General features: G+C 36.7%; 1 protein-coding gene across 1 annotated transcript in view; it reads left to right on the plus strand.

Moving 5' to 3' along the window:
- Positions 1-15870, plus strand: part of LOC134851347 (alkyldihydroxyacetonephosphate synthase, peroxisomal-like) — a 181910-nt gene extending 166040 nt beyond the window's left edge. Inside the window, exons 2-17 of the mRNA XM_063867387.1 lie at positions 4026-4196; positions 5053-5140; positions 5925-6045; positions 6288-6365; positions 8812-8960; positions 11015-11095; positions 11175-11300; positions 11373-11426; positions 11495-11549; positions 11654-11781; positions 12331-12459; positions 12711-12773; positions 12854-12903; positions 13309-13530; positions 14186-14343; positions 15209-15870. Coding sequence (XP_063723457.1) covers positions 4048-4196; positions 5053-5140; positions 5925-6045; positions 6288-6365; positions 8812-8960; positions 11015-11095; positions 11175-11300; positions 11373-11426; positions 11495-11549; positions 11654-11781; positions 12331-12459; positions 12711-12773; positions 12854-12903; positions 13309-13530; positions 14186-14343; positions 15209-15363 — 1806 coding nt within the window. The 5' untranslated portion in view covers positions 4026-4047 and the 3' untranslated portion in view covers positions 15364-15870. The remainder of the gene's footprint in view (positions 1-4025; positions 4197-5052; positions 5141-5924; positions 6046-6287; positions 6366-8811; positions 8961-11014; positions 11096-11174; positions 11301-11372; positions 11427-11494; positions 11550-11653; positions 11782-12330; positions 12460-12710; positions 12774-12853; positions 12904-13308; positions 13531-14185; positions 14344-15208) is intronic.
- Positions 15871-18722: the final 2852 nt, after the last annotated feature.

Here is an 18722-nt window from a genome sequence, read left to right on the forward strand (position 1 = left end):
TTTATTAAAGCTATGCGCTTCTAAAATTGTTAGTTTTCATAAACGCAGCAAAAAGTCCTGCTCTTTCATATTATAGCGCGCCAGGTGAAATCCGTGCTCAAAGAGCAATTCAAAGGAAAACCTGTCAATTTGCCGTGTCTTACTTACTTAATCGGTCTAATACTTTTAGTTAGGTAAACGCTTACTAGCCTGCCGAAATGTATAAGATAATGAAAGCGTTATCAAATCGAGTAATAATTTTTATGTCAACAACTTCTGTGAATCATTACAAAATCAGTGAATCATTAGTGTCAAAAGACATTGGTCAAAATTTTCCAAAAAGTGCCTAAAAACGCCTTTTTTTTTACCTGTTTTTTCAAAATTTTGCTTGCGGCGCAGAATTTATGGCCAAAACAGTTTTTGTACTGTTATGGGAGAGCTCGGAAAATCAATTTGGTCGACCTTAAAAAAAGGTCGACAAATTTATTTTTCCAATTTTTTTGAAAATCCGCCCCCCCTCGAGAAAGTCCTAGATCCGCCCCTGTATATAGCCAACATATATATACTGAGCGTTTCTGCATTATAAACTCCCACTCAATTCGATTTTTCTGTTTGTGCTAGCGGTAAACCGACTCTAATTTTGTATCATTTCTCTTATTTTATCAGTTTTTTTCGCTTTAACTGTTTTCGGTTTAGAAGGTTTGGGCTAGTCTTACATAGGCATAGCCGCCTCTAAGTGCGTCGTTTGAAGGGAGATAACAATTTTTCATTCGTCAGCGTGGTGGGGAAGCGAGTATGTAAAATTTGAAAACTTTGAGTTTTGATTTTTTGAAGATCCAAATTTTTTTTGCAGCATCATCATCATCACTGGGTTCTTTAGTGCACTCCCTCTTGAACTCGAAAGCGCCAACGCCTTCTTTTGTAAAAACATCGTTGGATCATGCTCCGTAGCTCTTAAAGTTAACATAAATTATCTTGAAAATTATTGCCATAGAACACCGCGTACTATAAAACGATCCTCAGTCCTCAAAGTGGACTTGAATTGATACAACGAAGTACTGAAGAGTGAGTGAAAGCCACAACTAGCTCTTAAATTGAGCTTAGATTTTGTCTGGTAAAAAGTAAAGCAACGAAAATCTCTCCTGACTCCAAAGGTGAGTTCAGATGGTCCAATCGATAAAAAAAGAACAGAAAGCACTCCTGGCTCTAAAGGTGAGTTCAGATTATAAAATAATTAAAAACAATCCATATAAATGTCCTAAACCTTCTGAAAACAGTTCCAGAAATCTTTCGGGAGCTTTGGTAGGCCCTCTGGCGCAGGATGCAAGCGGTCATCTGAGATGTGTTTTCGGAAGCAGAATTTTTTTGTCCTATGAAAACGCAGTCCATAACGCCGAGGAAGTCTTCTAAATGCTTTGTTCAATCGGCGAATACGGTCATGTTTTCCTTCGCGACCAATCAGGCCCATAACGAAGAATTTTTTTGACTGGGCGGTTGTCTACCCATGTTTTGTTTTCTTTTTTATTCACACATTTTGTGTCATTGTCGTTTTACTGCTATTTTTCCTCCAAAAAAACTTAATTCGTGTCAAACTTATGAACATTTGGCAGACCAATTTTAACTGTTTTTTTTACATTAGCTCGAGAGAATTTCGCTTATGCCCTTTTAAGCAAATGTAAATATATGGTGAGATATTTATTTTCGGCGTGTAAAAGTTGGAAAAAATGAAAATTTTCATTAGGAATTAGTTTAAGTGGCATGACAAGCATGGTGTGTTCCCGCTTATGAAAAGTTAGTATCAGTTTTTCCTTTCATTATTCAAATTAAACAAAGTTTGTTATGTTCAAAAAAAAGATATTGTCGTCTAGAGTGAAACAATTTTCTTATTACCCACTTCAATTTTTTGGAATATTCCATTTTATCTCAGATCATAAAATTGTTTCCCCTTTTTTCGCCTTCAGGATACTTCGTCTCATTGATCCTTTAGAATTTCTAATGCACAGCAGTCTTTTTAAAAATATTATTGGTGTAATAGTTTCACTCGCTTAATTGTTTCATCCGAAATTGGTTGGTTTTCGGAATTATTGTTTTTGTACAGTAAGTTTGTACAGTAAGTTTTTGTACAGTAATTTTCCAGCTACAATACTTTTATGCGAATCGGTCTGATTTGAGAGAAAAATCACTTCTTCTGAACAGTTGCTTAAAATATAACCAGAAATCCAATGGCAAAATTAGCTGATTTTTGCACCCAATTTCATTTTAGAGAAACGGAACTTTGGTGGATTCTGTTCATTTTTCAAGATTTAATCGGATATTAAGCAAAATAAGCTGGATGGATTTTCATATCTCTTCTACGGAAATACCGTAAACGGAAATTTCATATCTCATCTAAAAGACTGAAGAAGAGCATTTTCCTTCTTTGCCATGACTAGCCTTAATCAGTTTTTCTTAGCCTGAAAACTAGCTGTTTGAAAGGAATTCGGCTGCTCCGGGCATGCACTTTTTTGTTTATTTCAAGGAATTTGTGCTATTTTTCGTTTATTAAGATACCATAATAAATAAACAAAGAAAAACGAATTAAGGCGGTTAACCAATCAAATCAAAAGCAAAGCGTTGGTGAAAATCAAAGAAACCACAACATTTTTGCTGCACATTTTTGAACATAAATGACCTTGCTAATCACTTGGCCTTCAAGTTAAAACTCAAACTTCAAAATAAAATAGACTACAAACGAACTTGAAAAGGTTTTCAAATTATTCAAAACAAAATCTGCCAAAATCTGTCGGTTGATTATAGGAATCGTTTCAAGTATTGCGTCTAGCGAAAAAGTGTCAACAGGCCGCAACCTAGTTTTCCTTAAATAAGGTAAATTGCTCTGGGATCAAATTTCTAGAGACCGCATTTTCGAATACAAGTCGTAGTATTGCATTTTCGGCGTTCTCCGGGAGGATGCAAGGAGACGTCTACAAAAAGTTTGAAAGAACTAATTTAATTTAAATAAAAAATAGGCAGAAACTTAAACATAATTTAATATTTTAACTGAGCAGGTGAACGTATATTATTTAAAATGTTGGAGTCTTTGTCTGAACTAGTTATCTGTTGAATTTTTTCAATCAGATCACGGTACTTTTTCCTAGATAAGTTGGTAGTATCACTTGATACCTTCAAGATATTGAGTTTTTGGTTATAGGAATCCAGTTGAATTTATTCTTGGTGTTACCGCTGCCTTAAAACAAGTGGTAACACCTAGATGCCACCCACTGCATCTGTTGTTCGGACTGGATCACACACAGCATTTTGATAAAAGTTGCATAAAGAAATTGGAAAGCCTGTTTTTCGGCCAATCATATCCCTTTCAATGTACGTTTTTGAAAACAAGTCGTGAGCTCATCTCGTTTTTCTAAATCATTTTGTCCTGGCACCTCTTATCCCCCTCCTATTTGCGGGCAGCTTAGCTGCTCAGGGAATTGAAACTTTAAAATTAACCGCTCAAAAGGCGTAATTTGCTTGCATTTAACTTCTTTCAAGCTAAGTGGGTTTTGGATTGATCATGGAAAGAGAAACAAAGAATCAATTTCTGTGATCAGATTAAACACATCAGATTAAACACTTGAAAGTCATCATTGAACTAGAGGTGACACTAAATGGACCATTCGGTCGCTGGATAGTGAATGAGTTTTTTCATGACAGCTTTTTCACGCTGGCTTACGGCTTTTTCACGCAGACAAAACGTATTCACCTGTTTTTTTTTTGCTTTTTCCACGTATTTTTCAATATATGTATTAACTATTGCCTCAAAAACTATTGTTTTGCCAAATGGTTTGTTCAGCATATATGCGTTTCCGTTCAGGTTTCTTGGTGCGCTTCGCTTAAATGTATCCGATCGATCCTATTTGTAAAAATGAAGGCGCGAAGGTAGTCGTAATTGCTTGAGCCTTCAGAAAATTAATGATAATTCAGCGTAGTATGAAGTGTAGTTGAGCGATAACACCTCGTTTATTTGATGTTTAAGAAGTGTGAATCGATATTGTGCTTGTTGTTATTTCAGATCGCAACTGATTTTTAAATATGTCCACTTTGGATTCTAGGGCGGAGTTCACTCGCGACTCGCCCCTTCCCCGTCAGAAACTAGAAGAGTTGCAGTTGGATAGATGGGGCTATAAGGACTGTGGATTCTACCTCAATGAAAACCAATCATTCGCTTTTCAAGGCGACAGGTTGTTATAACTATTTCTGTTTTGTCATGCATAATTTTTTGATGAAGTGCATTTATTTATACTAGAATACTCTATGTAGTTATGTATGAAAGTTAAATTTTGCAAAATTTAAATACTATGACCTTCTTAAAAGAATAAGCATAAATGAAAGCAATTTATTGTTCCGACCATTTGAAAAATGTGGGTAACTTTTTATTCGGGTGTGTTTTAGGTTTCTTTTTGTTTTCGACGCTAAAGCATATACCACAAATAATCATCGGAATGGGTCGAGTGATATATCATTTTGAAGCCTTTTCAGTCGTGATTCGAACGACATTTAAAAACTTCGAAAAAATTTCCCAGTGTCGAGAAAAACCGGTTTGAAATGTTCGATTTTTGGTCGAGCTAATAAGGTGAGCGTGCAGGCTTACCATAGCTTATTTAAGCTTAAATTAAGCCGTGAAAACTTAGTTTCACTGGAGTAAATTTAGTTTTCTGAGTTTTTTAGCGCCATTTTGGGAATCAAAAAATTTTCGCAAAAAATTAGAAAGTGTGAAAACTTTTTAACTTGTTTTTACGATTTGTTGTTAGTTTGAGGCCATTTTCATACAAAAACTGTTTTCAAATTGGCCTATTTGACTATGAATGTCGCATTCGCCTTATTTCTATTTTTGTTACTTTTCTATTTGTTTGTTTATCTATTTTTTATCAAACCACACAGAAAAAACCACACTAATTCAATAAAAAAAAATTTGTATTTTTTAAAAGACTATAGGAGGAACATTCTGTGCTACTTGCCGATTGTTTTTTATTGAAGATAAGTTATCAGCCGATTTTTTTAAAATGAAATCAAGTGTATTTTTCTGTTTCTCTGCAGGTATCCTCTGAAGGGCGAAGTGCCAAATTTGAAGAACTTCATGATAGATGTCGTCCAAGCTAGTCCAGATAACCCAGCACCTCCCAGGGTATTAAATCTAATTTATCGCATATTCAAAGATAGTAGAGGTTTGATATCTAAATAGCGTAGAAATTTACGAGCTTTTTAATTGTTGTTAAAAATTATATGATTTTTATTCAGCAACAGAACTACTAAAAATTTTTTTTCTTATTTTGGGTAACCGCGAGCAGGGGTAACCGCGAGACTTTGTGAAAAATAAGTTGGGAGCTAAAACAGCAATTACTTGAAATTTATGTCAATTAAATGAATTGGTTTCTCCATCTTTGTCAATTATCAATTAAATAAGTATAGTCCAGATAACGTTTATGGCTTTAGAAGCGTTTTTTTATCACAAAAATTGATAGTTTACGTTCAGAAATAGCTGCATCTCGAAATTCATTGGCATTCGACTCTGTCGAAAGTCACCAAACGCAAGCCATGATAAAATCTGTCCTCAGAAGCAATTTCACTTCCATCATATAACAGAAATTACCATGATATGTAAAACTCCAATCAATTGCAATTAATTGTTACCAATTGACATTTTCCAAGTCATGACTGCGAGGGCTGAAAAAGTAGTTAGAGGTTGAACATCAGCTATAAAAAAGACAAAACAAACCTAGGAAAATGTCCCCTTTTACTTCCCCTCCATAATATTGTTCGAAAAAGACTGGAAAACAAGAGGTAAAAAGTGGAGTCTAAAAAGGAGTAAAAGGGGACAAAAAGTTTGGTTAGTCATGAGTATAAAAGTTTTTATTGAGTATGAAAGTCTTGAGTATAAAAGCTGTTTATTAGCATGGGTGTACATTTAGGCGGAAATTAAACCCGAAGATGTGCCGACGCCAATCAAGCAGAAGGAGTTCTGTGAGTTCCTCGAGAGCTCTTCTTTCCACATTTCATTCTGCCCAATGGAACGACTTTTCAGAAGCCATGGCAAGTATTCTCTACTAAATATAAGTGATCTTTTCCCCGCCCCACCCTCTTATTACAATTGGTTTATTTTGAATTCACTTGGACGTGATTTTATGATCATTATGAGAACGTTTGTTATAAATGAAATCTAAACATGAGGCGTAGTGGGGGTTAGTTGTTGGAAAATAGACAAAAAGGAATTGGTTTCTCATTTGCGACAGGTAATGACAAATTAGTGATGGTAGTGTTTGAGTGTGTTTTAGGTCACTGTGTGCAAGAGATTGGCGCTCTCAGACTGGGAATGTTGCCTGAAAGAGTAGTGGATGCTGTTTTGTGGCCAAGTAGGTTCATTTCCATCAATAAATATGAAATGTATCATTTACAGGAAGCGATTCATTGTGTCTAAATAATTTTTTACGCATATGTGGAAGCGCATGAAAAGCAGTGAGGTGTTCCCTATGAGAATGTAAGTTTGAGTATTTGATAGCACTTCATGTCAATGATTCTGTTCAAGTGTAATAATTTTTTACGCATATGTGGAAGCGCATGATAAGTAGTGAGGTGTTCCCTATGAGAATGTAAGTTTGAGTATTTGATAGCACTTCATGTCAAAGATTCTGTTCAAGTGTAATAATTTTTTACGCATATGTGGAAGCGCATGATAAGTAGTGAGGTGTTCCCTATGAGAATGTAAGTTTGAGTATTTGATAGCACTTCATGTCAAAGATTCTGTTCAAGTGTAATAATTTTTTACGCATATGTGGAAGCGCATGAAAAGCAGTGAGGTGTTCCCTATGAGAATGTAAGTTTGAGTATTTGATAGCACTTCATGTCAAAGATTCTGTTCAAGTGTAATAATTTTTTACGCATATGTGGAAGCGCATGATAAGTAGTGAGGTGTTCCCTATGAGAATGTAAGTTTGAGTATTTGATAGCACTTCAAGTCAAAGATTCTGTTCAAGTGTAATAATTTTTTACGCATATGTGGAAGCGCATGATAAGTAGTGAGGTGTTCCCTATGAGAATGTAAGTTTGAGTATTTGATAGCACTTCATGTCAATGATTCTGTTCAAGTGTAATAATTTTTTACGCATATGTGGAAGCGCATGATAAGTAGTGAGGTGTTCCCTATGAGAATGTAAGTTTGAGTATTTGATAGCACTTCATGTCAAAGATTCTGTTCAAGTGTAATAATTTTTTACGCATATGTGGAAGCGCATGATAAGTAGTGAGGTGTTCCCTATGAGAATGTAAGTTTGAGTATTTGATAGCACTTCATGTCAAAGATTCTGTTCAAGTGTAATAATTTTTTACGCATATGTGGAAGCGCATGATAAGTAGTGAGGTGTTCCCTATGAGAATGTAAGTTTGAGTATTTGATAGCACTTCATGTCAAAGATTCTGTTCAAGTGTAATAATTTTTTACGCATATGTGGAAGCGCATGATAAGTAGTGAGGTGTTCCCTATGAGAATGTAAGTTTGAGTATTTGATAGCACTTCATGTCAATGATTCTGTTCAAGTGTAATAATTTTTTACGCATATGTGGAAGCGCATGATAAGTAGTGAGGTGTTCCCTATGAGAATGTAAGTTTGAGTATTTGATAGCACTTCATGTCAAAGATTCTGTTCAAGTGTAATAATTTTTTACGCATATGTGGAAGCGCATGATAAGTAGTGAGGTGTTCCCTATGAGAATGTAAGTTTGAGTATTTGATAGCACTTCATGTCAAAGATTCTGTTCAAGTGTAATAATTTTTTACGCATATGTGGAAGCGCATGATAAGTAGTGAGGTGTTCCCTATGAGAATGTAAGTTTGAGTATTTGATAGCACTTCATGTCAATGATTCTGTTCAAGTGTAATAATTTTTTACGCATATGTGGAAGCGCATGATAAGTAGTGAGGTGTTCCCTATGAGAATGTAAGTTTGAGTATTTGATAGCACTTCATGTCAATGATTCTGTTCAAGTGTAATAATTTTTTACGCATATGTGGAAGCGCATGATAAGTAGTGAGGTGTTCCCTATGAGAATGTAAGTTTGAGTATTTGATAGCACTTCATGTCAAAGATTCTGTTCAAGTGTAATAATTTTTTACGCATATGTGGAAGCGCATGATAAGTAGTGAGGTGTTCCCTATGAGAATGTAAGTTTGAGTATTTGATAGCACTTCATGTCAAAGATTCTGTTCAAGTGTAATATGGCTTTGCGACTTGAGACGCTAAAAATGTTCTGAAGTTGCTAACAGAACAGCACTGTGTCAAATATGGCAAAATGCTAGATACTGTGTTATCCTATAATTCCAGATCAATGTCGATTTACTAGGAAAACAGCACTGAAGTATCGATTTTCGATAAAAAGTTTAATTAAGAGAATCGATGACTCTGTGCATCCGGGAGGCGGACGCGCGAATTCCATTCGACCTACACAAGGTCATCTATCGAGGGCCACTATGTAGCTAAAGCAACAAAAAAATACGTTAAACCTCGTCATGCTCGCCAATGAAAGTAGTGTTGCTTTTGATAGCTGTGTGCAGATATATCGTCGATTGCAGCTCCAACTCTTGTTGTCGCTAGCTTATTTTCAGTTCTCCATAATTGCCAATCAAGATTTAAGTTGGTAGATCTTCTCGTTTTTCCCGAATGCTGGTGCTAATTTTTTTGGTAGCTCCTCCGTGATTTGAAAATCTATTTAGTAGAAAAAGATCTATAATAAAAGTTAGCCATGAAGTATGTTTTGAAAAAAAAAAAGATCTATTTTTTATATGTGAGTTGTTACTGTGCTCAGGCAATGAGGCTGACGTGATCAAGATAGTGGAGGCAGCCAAGAAGTTCGACGTCAGTCTTCTCCCATTCGGGGGAGGCACCAATGTCTCCTTGGCTCTGCAGATGGGAAGGGAAGAGCGCATGTTGTGCTCTGTCGACACCTCACAAATGGTCAGTGTCGTATGTTTGAATTAGACAGCAGCGATCTAAGAATTAGGAGAAGGAGGCGGCCCTATCAAAAATTCGGCTCACTGACCACGCAAAGCCCCCCTCCCTCTTCAGGTTTATACGACCAACATCCATGTTCGGCGATAAAACTTGCAAATTTTGAAGGGGGAGGGTGTTCCATTGTTTGATCGTCAAAAAAGTCCCCAAAACTTTATTTTAAGCCTGTTTTTTTTTGCAGAAAAGGGCCTTTGCCCTTGCGATGAGCAAGGGTATTGCAATCGAGTACTAGACTTTTTCCCGTAAATAACCTTGTTCACAGGATTCATACATCTTCTCACGTGGTCGATTTCTTTACGTTTACGATTAGCAAGCGTTATTAAACCGGAATATAATAGACTTTATAGCGTTATTAACCTGACTATAGAACCGGAATATAGAATCACTTGTATCTTCAAACTTCTATGCGTTTCCGGCCCTTTGCCTTGAGGTGAAAACGATTGGGACGGCAAAGGTCGTGGGTTCGAATCTGACAAATTTTTTTTCAAACTGGAAATATTCTTTTCCAAAAAGACGGCCTTCAGTTTTTCGGCTTAATTACCACATCGTAGAATTGATTTTTTATACGCTATTTTCAATGAAGTTGTTTTTAATGCTTTAGAATTACTCTTGCTATTTTTTTAGCCTTGTTTTACTGTTTTAGTTTTTTTTTCACTTAAAATCTTTATTCGGCATAAATGATTGCGGCTTATATTTAATCAGCTGAGTGATCTAATTTGTGGTCATTTCTAAGGAAGCATAAGTTTTATGCTTCATTCCGGATCGCCCAAAATGCTCAAATTCTTAGAATAGAATTCTGACAACAATAATATTTTCGGTTCCACGGGAAGTTATTTGTTTCGTCGGCTCAGTTGCCGCTTTTTTTTTCTTTAATTGCGGTTGATTGTGTTTTTGGACGAGTTTTCCGCAATTTGAACATGATTCCAGGCGACATTTGATTTTTTTAGTTGCCGTTTTTGAAGTGTTTTTTTTCTATTTTAAAAAAATACATTTTAGTAGTTTTATGTTGTATCGGAAGTGGAAATTTGAATAAAACTACTATCGTTTAAGCAGTAATTAGTTAAAGCCCGTTTCTTTTAATTATATTTTCAAAAAAAATGTTTCGGTTTTTTTTTCAGGTTCGTGGTTTTCGTCGTAGTTTCTGTCGGTTCATTTTCCGTTTTTTTTGAAACGCCAATTTTTTATTTGTTATGGTTTTGATTGGCTTGCTTTTTAAAGCATGGGTTTTGTTCACATTTGAGCAGTTTTTTACTGTAACTCAAAGTTCTTTACTTTGTAAATTTACCAAGTCTGGCTTTTGAGTTTTTTTCCGTTTTTGTTATATCGATTTAGTCAACTTATATTGCGTAATTTCGACAGCAAAATATATCCTTATGTGGATATATGTTTCAGTTTGGATGGGTCTTAAAAACTATTAAAGTTGATGAATTTTTCTATGATAACAGTTTTGTTTGCGGCTCAACAGATTTCGAGCCAAAGTTTGTCGCCTTCCTTTGCTGCCGCTTCGTAAATGAATTACAATTTTTTAAAGGCTGTTTCTGAACTTCATCCGATACAAACATGAAGTTTTTGTAGCTGTAATTTTTCAATTTTTTTCCAGTAATTCTTCAATCAACTTATTTTTCAGATTTTTTTTGACTTATGTCTTTTTTCCATTCATGATCTTGTAACGCAATATGATTTTGCATTGCAAGTGTGACGAAGCTCCGCCTCGCCTCTGTGTTGTCATGTTCTAATTAATGGGACCACAAATTCCGCTCTTAGCCATCGAAGTTCATTATCGTATAAAGCCCGTTCAGTCGTGAATCGGACCTTAAGCCAACGGACTTTTAGCCACACTACATAACAACCGTTTGTGTTCCAAAGAGATAATATTGATTGTTTTCTCTTTTAATTTACAGCTTAGCTTCACTTGGATTTCTGTTGTCTGAACATTCAATGCTTCTTGCACTTCAACCTGCTATCGTTCTTTCAAAAGAATGTATTAATAATTATTTTAGAATAAAATAGTGTGGATTGACGAGGATAACTTGCTGGCTAGGTTCCAGAGTGGAATTACTGGACTGGACTTAGAAAACGACGTAATTGTTCTCATCTTTACCGCGCCCTACAATGAAATTAGTTTAAATGTTTCATAATTTAGATGATGAGATTTTTTAGCTGAGGAAACGAGGCTACACTGTTGGACACGAACCCGACTCATTTGAGTTTTCGACTCTCGGTGGCTGGGTCTCAACGAGAGCATCAGGCATGAAGAAAAACACATACGGAAACATCGAAGATCTAGTTAGTAAATTTTCTTTGAACATAATTTTTGATAAAACTTCCGAATTATTTGAGGAATTTTGTTTTGTTAAGATAGTCAATGTTGCCATTATAACACCTGTCGGAAAGTTCCAGAAAAACTACCAAGTATGATTTGTTCTATTTTTTATTGAATATTTCGGAGAAATGATATTAAACAAGAATATGACGTTCAGGCACCACGCTCGTCTGTGGGACCGGATATTCATCATTTTGTTCTTGGATCTGAAGGTAATTATCTATTGTATTTGTTGACGGCTCACCTTAGAGTTTACGAAACGTTTCGATGAAAATTTTGCTACTGAAAGACATGTTCATCCTCGTGTGAAATCTAGGTACTCTTGGCATTGTAACGGAAGTGACCTTGAAGATCAGACCACTACCTCAGTTCACCAAATATGGAGCACTTCTGTTCAAAAACTTCGAGGATGGAGTCAAGTTCATGCGAGAAGTTGCAAAGAATGTAGGTGGCAACGAATACTATTTTTCAGCTGCCTAAACATAATCAAGAATATTGATATAAAAGAAAACTTTGGGAATCTCGTCCTGGGAAGTTCGGTAATGTAATTGTCATGTTTGGACGTTCATTGTGAAAGCTCCAATTGATTAAGTGACGGTGAACGTAGTGAAGACTCGTGGGATTGTTACCTTTTTTCAGGAAAAGTCTTAACATTTGTTCGTCCTCAAATTTGATTTTTCGCGATTTGGTTTTTGATTATTTTTTAAGTTCCCTCACTTCCTTTGTTAAACGAAGGCAAACACCACTATAGAACAGCAAGAGTGTAAAGGTAACCGAAAACGTGATTGACTTGAACTTTCGGAAGTGGATTTTAATTGGCAGATTTACCAGTGGAATAAAAAATTTACCTATTTCTCAAGTGTCAATCATAATTTGTTCTTGAAATTCATTGACTCTTTTGTAACTGTCTGTTGGCTGTTTTTTTTTCAAATACGTTTTTTTTTGCTGCCAAAAATACAAGCCTATGTAAACAAATTGTTGTATTTACTTTAGAGATGTGCGCCTTCTTCTATCCGTCTGGTAGATAATGAGCAGTTCAGATTCGGAATGTCTCTCAAACAGCCAGTGGCATCCGCATTTGCATCCCTCAAAGACTTCATTAACAAGTGGTACGTTCTCAAGGTACGTCTACATTGCATTCTGTTCATTCGGCTCCAACTTGTTTTTGCAAAGTTCTTTATCGAAAAAGATGGAATATTAATTAGCATATTACATTCATTCAGCTACTGATTTGAGAGCTGATTTTTCTGATGTTGATGAGAAATACTCATATTGATTTTCTTATTTTGATGAGAAAATACTTTTTCTTATGTTGATGAGAAACTATTTTTCATTCTATAAGGCGTGTTCAGAACTAACTGGCTCTGTTTCAGTGGAAATCTTTTGACGAGAACGAGATGACACTATGCACGTTACTGTTCGAAGGCGATAAAGAGGTCAGTTCTGAAGCAATTATGTATGAGCTTCAATGTTTGGAATTAAACTTAGTGTTAGTTCAATGAAGTATGGTTTTCAGGATGTGCTGTCTCACGAGAAGAAAATAAGAGGAATGTCTGAGAAATATGGGTGAGTTTGGTCTCCTGTGCCGAGATTTGTTCACGTGGCATCCCGAAATTATTGAGAATATCGAAACTTAAAAAATCAAATTAGTTTTCCATTTTTGAGCCAATGTCAATTTATCCATTGAGGCAAAGGCCAAAATAAAACAAGCGAAATGCTGCCTTCTTCATAAAAAACCCAAATTAAATCTCTTTGCTATTTTGTGGGTTGAAATCTAGCACCAACGATAGTTGCTGTGGGTTGAAATGCAGCAAACATAGATTTTACTAAGATTAAGCTGAGACGTTAAGAACAGCACGGATGGTTTTTACTAAGATTGAGCTCAGGCCTTAAGAAGGATCGCTGAATGGCAATCTGTGTTTTAATTTTCCTTTATTTGTTACTATCTTGATTCATTTTTGTACAATATAGGGCAATCTATGCTGGAGAAGAAAGTGGTCAACGGGGTTACCTTCTCACTTTTCTGATCGCATACCTGCGAGATGTCTGTCTAGACTATCATATATGGGCAGAATCTATGGAGACGTCCTGTCCCTGGAATCGGGTGACAGACTTGTGTCGCAATGTGAAAGAGCGGATCAGACTCGAGTGCAAGATCAAAGGAATCCGATTTCCCCCATTCATATCTTGCAGGTATTTTTTTTGATCTCTCATAATTATAACCAGGAAACCAGGGGCGGATCTAGGATTTTCTCGAGGGGGCGCAGATTTTCAAAAAGTTTTCGAAATTTTTGTCGACCTTTTTTTTAGGTCGACCAGATTGATTTTTCGAGCTCTCCCTAAGCTTAGTTTAGTCCCTGTTTTGGCAAAACTTTCTGGGCCGCAGGCAAAATTTTGAAAAAACAGGTCAAAAAGGGCGTTTTAGGCAATTTTTGGAAAATTTTGACAAAAAAAATGCGTTTTTTCGGCGCGCGCTCCCCCCTCAAAATTAGTATATATTGGCGCCTTTAGAAAAGTTTTAAAAATTACCAAAGGGGATCCTTTTGGTCGGCAGGGAGTCGAATTCCTGTGATGGGGGGTGGGGGGCGTCCGCCCTCTCCCCCCTAAATCCGCCCCTGATTATAGCAAATAAAATTACGGCTAGGTTTCATCGCCGTTTTTGTGAGGAAATTTTACTTTCGCAAGTTATTTCGGAAAATAGGCATTCAATTTAACTCGCCAATTTAAACATAAAATTTACTATGTTTTGTTAATGGAAGAGGCACTTTTCAAATTAATCTGAGGTTAGAAATTTTATTAATTGCTTCAAACTTTCTTATTGAAATAAGAAAGTCCTGTTTTTGTCTAGAGTGACCCAAATATACGACGTGGGGGCCTGTATATACATCTATTTTGGCTTCAATGGGAGGGGACTGAAAGACCCCCTGGCGCTCTACGATGACATTGAAACTGCAGCCAGAGAAGAAATTCTGGATAATGGGGGATCCCTCTCACATCACCATGGAGGTAAAGTTTTTAGTTGTGACATCATACGGTTTTATTGCGCATAGAATTGAAAAGTGCATTCATAAGTTGATGAAAGTACTATTAATGTCCAAATAGATAAAATATAATTGAACTTAAATTGGTCTATGAAATAAGTTTAAAATTCTCCTACAATTAAATATTTTTAAATAGTTTAAAGAGTTCAAATCTGTCTCATTTGTGCATTTTCAATTATTTCCAATTAAATTGTAACTTAAATAAAAATGCCATCAAATCAATTTTTCTTCGCTTGGTATTTTATAGTGAATTGTAAATGACAGTTGAATGAACACGATTGTAGGTTTAAATGGACATCACTGAAAAGTTCAGATGAAAATGACGCATATAAACTTTAAGTGGCTTCAGCTTTTGTAAAGACTAATAACCATTTCGATGAAAGTATAGACGAAGCGGAAATTCTAAGAATTGAAGTCTCCGCGGAACTAATATCGATGATAGCGAAGTACATATCTGAAATTCAAAGAAGTGCGAAAAATTCCTTCCTATGAGCGGAAGAGGTGTCTAATGAATGACGCAAAAGACTTTTAATGACGGCTAGAAACTTTTAATCTGAATAAGCAAAGCATCATACAGTTTTTTAAAGAAAATTGTAAACAATGGATTTTTTCGTTGTCATAGTCAATTAATATTTAGAGCCACGTGATCGTGTTCAGTGGGTTTAGTCACAGGCGCAGGGTTTCCAATGTCATCTGCCTCCTCATGGTGGGAATGGCTATGAAAAATTAGACGACACTCCCCCTTCACAGGAAGGCCCTGAAATGGGTGGGGCTGGGCGCTAAAAAGGGGAGTTTGGTTTTAAAAATGTACTATTTTGGGTGTTGTTTAGTGGGTAAACTGAGAGAGCGTTGGCTGAAAAAATCGAATGGGGATGTGGGAGTGGAGATGTTCAGAGCTGTGAAGAAACAAGTGGACCCCACCAATGTATTCAGTGTGGGAAACCTACTTACTAGTTCCAATTACTCAACCAAGAGCAAGTTATGATACGACGATTGTTTTGAGATTTGATTAATGCTAGCGGCGATAGATATAGTTCGCAAGAAATTCATTGCCAGCTATTAGTAGCTTTAATTACAAGACTAGATCAAGGACGGTCGCTCAAATTTTTAAACATACTAACCTTTCTGTTTCAAAAATGGACAGAAGTTTGAAAGAAGATTTGAGTTTTTGACCTACACTGTTAATTTCCTTCGATTTTACTCTGGAACATAGGTTTGTTATCGACTAAATAACACCTGTCCGAAATATCTGCTGGAAAATTTATCGCGAATGGCATGGTAATCTGCAATCAGGTGCGCACAAATGACTAAAATATGAGGAGCCTGTGGGTATTCTTAAGTGAGATCAACAAATGAGTTGAATTCAGGTCGGGTCAGGTATCTAAATCTATCGCCAAGTTAGCATTCTAGTTTTGTTGAAACTGAATATGAAATGGCAGTTCTCTACTTCTCTCAATCTTCTTGCATCATAATCAAGTTCAGGCTTTAAAAATGATCATGTTCGATAGTTCAAATCATTGATACATGTATAGTTTGAAACAACTTTGTTATCTGCATGTATTCATGGTATTACAAAAAAAAGATTTTTTTTTTGAGAATGGACTTCTTAAAAGCAACCGAGAACACTTCAAGACCCCGGGTAGAAACAAGTGACTGAATATAAGGGTTTAAAAGTTACACGGACTCTTTTGTAAGAGTCCAGGCAAATTATAAGATAGTAGCGCCAAATTCCTCTGGGCTAATCCTTAAAGTCATTGTTTATGAAGAAAATAAGACCTATTTGTCACATAGCGCTTCACGCCTATGTTAGTTACTCATTATTAATTACCATAATTGGTGCGAATTAGACTTAAATATCAATGCCATTATATGTCAATGACAAAGTGTTAAACTCATATTTACTTAATGGAAACAATCAATGAGAAATTAATTGAATCATTAATTGAGAGAGAGCCATTACAGTAAAACAGCTCAAAAATAGTAATTAAAAGATTAATCCTCACTCTTATAAATCAAACAGCTTAGACTCAGCTGAGAAGGAGGTAGACATCACGAAGCACATCCCTGAGTCGAAGATATAGAGCCTAGACCGCGCATCCCTTTATTACTCTCAAACACAATTCCTCATTTCTAATCATTAATTATCATAGCAAGACACGCTATATAACATGGTGACAGGAGTGGGATGATGTTACCAACCTTTCAAGACAAGCTGAAGCTGATTGCAAATTAAGAGTGAAAACAAGACGACATCCAACACAAGACGACTCCAAAAGCCACAAAGCTGAAAAGAAGATCACGGCAGTAACTTGCTCAAACAGAAAAAAGCGGGGCAAAAACAAAAACTGACTTCAGCCAGTGAGAGACGACAGCAAGGGGCAAAAGGAAACTTCAACTGTTTTGTGTTGATGACAACTACTACACTTCTCCAGGAAAGTGATACAGTGTACAAAAACAGTTAGTTGAAACTTAAAACTCTCGGTGCTTAAAGTAAAATTGATGAGTGCTCATTTGAAACTAGTCATTTGAAATCATCCATGAGAACCGCCTGAAAACCTATCCAGTGCTTAAATCCTAACCAAATTTCAAAAAAAAATAGTGGAATAATATTAAAGCCGCAAGACAAGTTAACTTAAAAAGTAGATAGTTTAAAATATAGAAACAAGAGTTAATTAACTCCTACTCGTAACTAATCATAGTACGAGCTACTCTATATATTTTCTCAAAGACGATAATTGCGTCATTAAATTTTAAGTACCCACTAGGCATTAATTGTTTCCACTATATAATAGCAACTGATTCATCTGAAATCAATTTTGAATCAGACTTGACAATCATATAACTGTGATAAGATGGCGCACGCTCAAATCTCAGTCGAACATTTTGGCGGAAGCGATAACGAAGATTTCGCCCAATTCGAACAGCTCTTCCAAGGATACGTTGGAGTTGCGGGAATCGCAAATGCTCAGCAAGCGAATTTTCTACAGTTGCACCTGCGAGATAGCGCTCTGCGATTCTACCAAACACTGCCAGCACTAACAAGAGCCGACGTACCTCTTAGTCTAGCGGCACTACGCGAGCATTTTTGCAACCCTCAATTGCAAGAGGTCCACGTGCTAAAACTTGAACAATCAAAGTTTGATATCAAGCGAGACTCACCAGAGAATTTCCTGGTAAACCTCACAAAAAAGGCACAACGAGCCTACCCGACACCGGATCTACCTGCCGTAGCCCCACTCGATGCGGCACTAGTAGGCGCAGCAGCTGATGCAGACGCAGCGCGTTTCCATGGAGAGACGGCGCAACGTCAAGAACGACTTGACGCACAAAATGATCATAGGAACAACCAGATTAAACGTCTTTTTATAAAAGGCATGCCCAACTGGCTCCGTTCGAAGATGATGGAACAACCAGCTGCGACAACAGTACAAGAACTTTGCAACCTGGCACGCAAACAAATGACAATTAGAGACGTCTGTCGTAATGAGGATTACCCAGAAGATAGTTTCAATGAAATTGGAGATACAGTTTCTCACAACCTAATCAGTGCGTTGTCAAAACTAACAACAGCCCAGGAACAAATTGAGAAACAACTCAACGAAGTCCGTAGTGAGCTATCGGATCAGAGAAAAACGATCCAGTCACGGCCACAAGGTGACAACAGAAAAACCCAGCAGAGCTCTCAACTGAATAGCCAAAACACTGGTGGGAATAATAAACAAACTCAACAACAACAAAATCACGGAAATATTGCACAAAGCCAAGGGACTGGACAAAGCCCAAACCAGAACAATACATCTGGCCCTAATCAATGGAATGGATATCAAGGGAATGGACAACAAGGATACAATCAAAGAAGGGGTAGATTTGGTAAAGAAAAAAAGAACGGACAGCAGAGAATTGATGGGGGATACGGAAACCAAGGTTTCCCTGGATTCCAAAATTTGCAGTACCTCCCACAAATGTTCCAGTTTCCCCCACAGATACCTGGAATTCAACCGAACCCACAGTTCCAACAAAGCCAGAACTATCCTCATACACAACAGAATGTCCAATTCTCTCCGAACCAGATGTACCCTCAACAACAGCAACAAGCGATAGCCACGCAGCCACAACAGAACAACCCGTTTGCCCAACAAGCCTCGCAACCAATGATGCAGCAGGTGCACACTCAGAATCCTAGTACATCAGCAGTACGCACTGGATCAAAGTTCTGTGACCACTGCGGGAAGTTTGGCCATACTATCAGCCAATGTTGGTACAAACCCAAGCCACAGGGACAGCAGCAACAGAATTTCCCGTTCCAAATGAACCAAAAAACTAATTCAGCCACAAAGTCAGTCA

The sequence above is a fragment of the Symsagittifera roscoffensis genome, chromosome 7 (genome assembly GCF_963678635.1).
Source record: "Symsagittifera roscoffensis chromosome 7, txSymRosc1.1, whole genome shotgun sequence".
NCBI lineage: Eukaryota > Metazoa > Xenacoelomorpha > Acoela > Convolutidae > Symsagittifera > Symsagittifera roscoffensis.